Source organism: Suillus subaureus (assembly GCF_016647635.1).
Source record: "Suillus subaureus strain MN1 chromosome Unknown BJ212scaffold_36, whole genome shotgun sequence".
NCBI classification, from domain to species: Eukaryota; Fungi; Basidiomycota; class Agaricomycetes; order Boletales; family Suillaceae; genus Suillus; species Suillus subaureus.
The window spans coordinates 158,279-165,372 of NW_024538592.1; the positions used below are offsets into that span (position 1 = coordinate 158,279).

The 7,094-nt window shown below is 42.1% G+C and overlaps 1 protein-coding gene across 1 annotated transcript; it reads left to right on the forward strand.

Moving 5' to 3' along the window:
• Nucleotides 1-5,516: 5,516 nt before the first annotated feature.
• BJ212DRAFT_1200779 (uncharacterized protein) lies at nucleotides 5,517-6,086 on the forward strand (the record flags this gene model as incomplete). The annotated part of the gene is made up of 3 exons (XM_041329067.1): nucleotides 5,517-5,644; nucleotides 5,714-5,934; nucleotides 6,037-6,086. Coding segments are annotated over 3 exons (399 nt in total), but the record flags the coding sequence as incomplete, so codon positions are not given.
• Nucleotides 6,087-7,094: the final 1,008 nt, after the last annotated feature.

Below are 7,094 nucleotides of genomic sequence, written 5' to 3' on the forward strand. Positions count from 1 at the left end.
CAGCAGCACTCCCTCACCTTAGTAATGCAGTTCCTGCATGCCTCTGCAAGTCATGCAATGTATTTCCTTGTTACATAAGTGGTGCAGGATCACAATTCACTGCATTCTTCATCAATGTGAGAGCCAAGAGATCCATTGCTGAAAGTTGTGATAACTTTTGTCTTGAAGAGTCATGTCTCCTGGAAGTTGCAACTCAATGATAGTAAAAACATTCAAAGACTTTCTACACAAAGAGGTATATGAAGTCGTGGTGTGAGTAACACAACTTGGCTAGATACTTGGTAAAGTACCTAGCCAATATGTTTGGTCTTTAGTGCTGTACCTAGCTGCTATTCAACCCACAAGGGTTTCTGCACTAGACTCAGAGCTTAGAGAGGAGAAGAATCATCATAAAACTGCTAGTCTCAGACTATAGGTAAAGAGTGAAAGGTAAGATGTGATGCTTATATAAGCTGCACAAATGTGAACATAAGCTAAACAAAGTGGGGGTAGGTGAAGGTAATGAAAGTAAGTAAATCTAAGCCCAAGGAAAACTTGACTGTCACAGCAGGTCACCCCATGCCCATATGACGAGAGTCTGGAGGAGAGCGTGCACATGCCTTGGTGAAGGCCAGCGACAGCAGTCCTCATTTGTCTTGCTGGATTATGAGTTCATTAATGATCCTTCTGCAGGTTCACCTATGAAAACCTTGTTACGACTTCTACTTCCTCTAAACAACCAAGTTTGATCAGCTTCTCAGCAACAGGGTGCCATTGCCAGCTCCCCAAAGCCAATCTGGAGACCTCACTAAGCTGTTCAATTGGTAGTAGTGATGGGCAGTGTGTACAAAGGGCAGGAACATAATCAATATGAGCTGATGACTCATGCTTACTAGGAATTCCTCATTGAAGAGCAATAATTGCAATACTCTATCCCCAGCACAACAGGGTTTCACAAGATTACCCAGACCTTCCAGTCAAGGAAAAAAACTCACTGGCCCTGTCAGTGTAGCACACATGCAGCCCAGAACATCTAAGGGCATCACAGACCTGTTATTGCCTCAAACTTCTGTTGGCTAGATGCTGATAGTCCCTCTAAGAAGCCTGATGCCAGTGAAAGCCAGCATGGCTATTTAGCAGGTCAAGGTCTTGTTTGTTATTGGAATTAACCAGACAAATCACTCCACCAACTAGGAATGGCCATGCACCACCACCTATAAAATCATGAAAGATCTATCAATCTATCAATCCTAGTTATGTCTGGACCTGGTGAGTTTCCCTGTGTTGAGTAATTAAGCCACAGGCTCCACTCCTGGTGGTGCCCTTCCATCAATTCCTTTAAGTTTCAGCATTGTAACCATACTCCCCCCAGAACCCAAAGACTTTGATTTCTCATAAGGTGCTGAGTGACACATCAAAAAGAGGTCATCCAATCCCTAGTCAGCATAGTTTACTGTTAAGACTACAATGGTATCTGAACATTTTTGATCCCCTAACCTTCATTCTTGATTAATGAAAACATCCTTGGCAAATGCTTTTGCAGGAGTTAGTCTTCAGTAAATTCAAGAATTTCACCTCTAGCAACTGAATACTAATGCCCCCAACTGTCCCTATCAACCATTATGGCAACTCTAGAAACCAACAAAATAGAACCATGCATCCTATTTTATTATTCCATGCTAATGTATTTGGGCGATAGGCCTGCTTTGAACACTCTAATTTTCTCAAGGTAAAAGTCCTGGTTTCCCAATGCACCCAATGAAGGGCATGCCAATTCACCAAGAGGAAACACCTGCCCAGACAGTACAGTGCCGTAAGGCAGACCGCCCAGATGAGCTCAAAGTTCAACTACAAGCTTTTTAACTGCAACAACTTTAATATATGCTATTGGAGCTGGAATTTCCATGGCTGCTAGCACCAGACTTGCCCTCCAGTTGTTCCTCATTAAGAGATTTGAATTGTACTCATTCCAATTATAAGACCCTAAAGAGCCCTATATTGTTATTTATTGTCACTACCTCCCCATGTTGGGATTGGGTAATTTGCACACCTGCTGCCTTCCATGGATGTGGTAGCCATTTCTCAGGCTCCCTCTCCAGAATTGAACCCTTATTCACCATTACCCATTGAAACCATGGTAGGCCTCTATCCTACCATTGAAAGTTGATAGGGCAGATATTTGAATGAAGCATCATTGGCACAAGGCTGTGCAATTTGAGAAGTTATTATGAATCACCAAACAAGTGGTGAGCCGTGTTGGTTTGTTGTCTAATAAATACACCCCTTCTGGGAGTCAGGGCTTTAGTTGCATGTATTAGCTCTAGTTTTCCACAGTTATCCATGTATAAAGATATCATCAAATAAACTATAACTGATTTAATGAGCCATTCACAGTTTCACAGTACAAACTTGTTTATACTTAGACATACATGGCTTAATCTTTGAGACAAGCATATGACTACTGGCAGGATCAACCAGGTAACTACTGATTCCAATGATGCCAACTGCATTTCCACGACTGGCATCAGCTCCTCCCAACCTTGCAACTAAGTGAGGCTGCATCAAGGTCAGAGTTTTTGCAAACCTTTCATCAACATAAGAGACATGTCTGCCATCCTCATATACCATCCGCATTCCCCTAGGGTACTTGCTTTGTGGTTCCTTGGTCATGTCATATCCACATATCTGGATCTCAGATCCAATCCTTATCTCATCTCAGATCCAATCCACATCTTATCTCCAATCCACATCTTATCTCCCTCCAACATCTCATCATCCATTCTGTCCACTTGTCCAGTCCAGTCTACAATTCATCTGAATCCACAACCAGCACTCATATCCTTTCAGTAATCCCCTAACTCTGGTATTTTGGTTATCTGTATATCCATCCTGCTCCCTGATCCGTTACCTATGCTTCATTTCCATTTCATTATTTGTGATCCATTTCTACTTACCAATAGACCATTCATATGCTTCATACATAGCCTCGGACTCTGCTGATTGATCATTCCATTAGATACCTATAGTATATAACCTCCTGTAACTCTCTGTAGTACCTCAGTTCAAATATCATCTTAGTTCTACTCATTCCTGTCCTTTGGACTTGAGTATCTCTACTCTCGTCACTCTCTGAGACTTAGGATTGATTCCTATAGTCTATCCATATCTGCCTCTGTCTCCAACAGTCCATTACCGTTAGTTTCTAGTCTGGGCTTGTCTGGATTAGCTCTATGATACTTATCCCACATCCAGAAGTCATCCAGATCCACTACACTACTCATCCAACCTTCCAGACATGTTAGTCTTGCCTTCCTGAAATAAGGGGCAATACTTGGGTAAGGGGCACAGCGCATGAGCTGAGGCCAAAGCCCTTTGGATCCAGTTATCCCTTGAGTATGACCTTAACAGGTCAGCCCAATGCCCTCCCCCTTGTTTCCTGTTCTCACATATTTCAGACTAGCTTCTCCTCATTCTGAAGAACAAAGATTGCAGCCTTTGATGAGGACTACCAGTGACCAGCACACCTAAAAGTGTTACAAACTCAGATAGAGTGTTGTTCCAATAAAGGAATCAAGGATCAAGGTCAATCAAGGGCTAAGCCTTATCAAGTAATGCCTCCCTCAGGAGCAATCATCTAGACTCCCACAGGATCTAGAGTTCAAATGGGACAGTGGCTAGCCTCCTTCCCAAGGAGCTAGAGATCAAGTATGAAAGAGAACCGAGTAGATTCAAGTTAGAGAAAATACAAGTGGTAACTAGAGTTTATATATGTAAAGGAATCGTGCACAGACCAAGCTGGGCAAAAGGTAACTAGTACTAAGAATGAAAGGTTCATGAGAAAACAAGGTATGAGTCAGAGATAAGAGAAGTCATGAGGAAACAGCACAGTGAAAAGGAAGCATTAATAGTACAGTCATTAGGCATCTGCAGTGATGGTGAGAAAAAGAATAGGGGTACTGTAACAAAAAGACTAGCACAGTCACAGCAGATCCTCAAGCGGTTGATCATTGCAGGCTTGGCCATCGGCAATCAATCCATATCCTTTGTGCATCATGAATGCAGTCCTTGAGAGGAATGTGTTTGACTTCATAGACGATGAGTCCTAAAGACCTGCAAACATCAGGCTACATCACCATCCCAAGTCAGTTCATCCTGCAATGCAGGCACATCAATGACTTGGTCCAAGCAAAGCCAGTCACAAAATCAGCATACTAGACCAATGAGCTGACCATAGAAGGCCAGCTGCATCAGCATTTGACTGAAAGTTGAGAAAAAGTGTGGCACAAAAAGTCAACAAAAACATCGAAAATGCACCCATCAGCCCTTTCATGACAATGGTGTACTAGACTGATGAGCCAACCATGGAAGGCCAGCTACATCGATGTTCAACTGAAAGTCGAGAAAAAAGTGTAGCACAAAAAGGTAACAAAATCCTTGAAAACATGCCCATCAGCCCTTTCATAACAACTCACTCAAGGATCTCAAGCAAAAGAAAGCTTTAGTGTCATGTAAGGAAACCTTCAAAATTTCACCTGTTAGCTCAATTGCATCACATGCACTTAAAAGTGTAACATCTCATTATGAAAGCCCTCAAAAATGCACCCATCAGCCTTGTTTATGTGTCCAACCCTTTTGTTTGTTGTGCCCACTCCCATATAGTAGGAAAGCTGTGTTATTTGTCTGTATTATGCCTAGAGCACAGAAGGTGTGTGGATCAGTGTCTGCTATATTGCATTTTGGTGTGTTTTTGGACTCTGTGGAATTTTGCCTCTCAAAATCCTTGACTTTTGTGTCCACATTAGGAAAAACCTAATGAAAGCGCCAGAATGCAATCCTATAGTGTCCACTATATTAAATGCCACACTTTTCCTATGCAAACACGCCAAAATTGTGTCCACCACTGCAAAACACTACACTTTTGTACATCAAATGCACCAAATTTCATCCCACTGATGTGAGACTCTGCACCAGCATGCCAATGGGCTGCATCAGCAACAAAGTCTAGGGGTTCAAGGTTGTTGTCTATGAAATGAGAGAGAAAGATAAGGAAATACTGAAAAACAGCGAAAATCCCTGTACCTCAGGATGGAGCAGTGGGGGGGATGCCATGCAGTCGTCAGGGGTGCCAATGTGGTCCATGAACAATAAAGTCTACAGGTGAAAGGCAGTTGACTATGAATTGAGTGAGAGTCATAAGGGAAAACACAAGAAAGCCTCATTTCCTAGTGAAACCTAATGAAAATGCATCCAAAACCTGAGCTGACAAATGAACCGGCTCTAGAATTGTCTATCCTGTGTGCTTGTGATGGCAACAATTCTGCCAAATTGGTTGATCCTGCCATACATGGTGGTCAGGAATGCTTGGATACTTGAATAGGAACCTCATCAATATGGCTAAGTGAATCATATGTTGATGTGTATAAAGATGAAGTCTGTTCAGCTTGGGCATGCCAAGAAAGGAACCAGCTCCCTTCATGAGACCCTGACAATACATGGGTTGATGAACCTGACTCTGATTCTGCAGAGCCATACACTGTGTGTGTGTGGATTGTTGGCATAATTCAGCACCCAAATCTCAGAATAAAATGTTTGCAATATTCAAGAAATCAGGCATTTTCATCACTGTGTGCTGGCATGGCTTCCTACTCACCATCTGTGACATGGTGTGAAGTGGCAAGCTGTATCTTAGTTCCTTTGCTCTACATATGATATGCTGATTCTTAATATCCTGCAGTATGAAATACCCAATTGCTTTGATTAAGAAGCTGATGGAGGTTTTCAGGAGCAATATCTTGTACAGGTATGACATAAAATGTGCCTTTGAGAAGATCCTGCTGTGCAGCACAATTGGAGATGATGCCAAGAGGCTCAACGTGCAAGGAGTTGTTCCTGCATTCCATGGACATGCCCACACTTGCCTCTGTCAGCTTCAACACCACTCCAAGTGCAAAGTCAGTGCCAGAAAGGAGGATTTTGAAACATGTGAATGAGTCTTCTCTAAGTCTAATGCACTGGCTTCTGAAACATGTAATGCCACTAACTTCCACTGACACTAAGCTCTTGATGAACACTTCTGTTTTGCTGATATGGACAGGTACACTGCATTATGTAAGTTCACTTTCTGTCCTTCTAGTGCATTGAATAATCTAATTAGAAATTTAGCTGACTTCACATTCAATAATTATGTCCAAGCCTTGACATTGATATCTATGACTATGACTTTTCTTGCCAATTTTCATGCTTCAAATATGTCTCTTGATCCCAACTTTGATGGTGACCTTGAAGATGAATGTCTTTTCCTACAGCAACTTGCATGGTAGAATGATGAATTCAGTATTGAAGTAGACTATGTAAAGGCATTAAATGAGTATGAAGAGGCACAGTAAGTCCTCTTTGCTTCACTGATTCATAAGCTGATGAAGTTTATGTGAGGCTCGCATATGAAAAGGCTCACATAGAGTTCAGTAAACCTGATTTGCGTCCAAATTACTCTGCCAAGGATGCTGGTAATGTCCAATGGCATCATACTCATGCTACAACCAAACATGATCAGAAGTTTGATGTTATTGTTGATTATGAGTGGCAGATGGCCCTGGACAGGTGATGGGGTCCAGATCATCCTGAGTGTATGAAAGCCCAGTCACATATTACCAACCATCTTTATCACAAAGCTATCAATGATGTTGAACAGCTTGTTGTCATGTGACTTCTCAAATTGACCAAGCTCCAGATGAGCAGTCTGGGTACCTGGATTCAATATTGTATTGTTTTTGCATTTCTGACTGCTGCTAATAAGGCTATAAACTTCACACTCAAATATCAACCACTCTCAAGAGTCAAGCCAGTACAATCTGAAATGCCCTAACTCAATATAACAAGTATGCCAGCCAGCTGAACCCTCCTTGCCCCTCATTACAGTGGAAACAAATAGTCAACTACTCATTCTTAGCTGAATTTGACCTGCTCCAAGAAACAGATGCTGAGATCCAGACAAAACACTGTGCCAATCCCTCCTACCAACATGCTTCTACATAACACCTTGAGCACCAGCAAGCTAAGGAAGAGATCTGTAGGCTAAATGCTGGGGTCAGGCATTTGTGCACAAAGATTTGAGA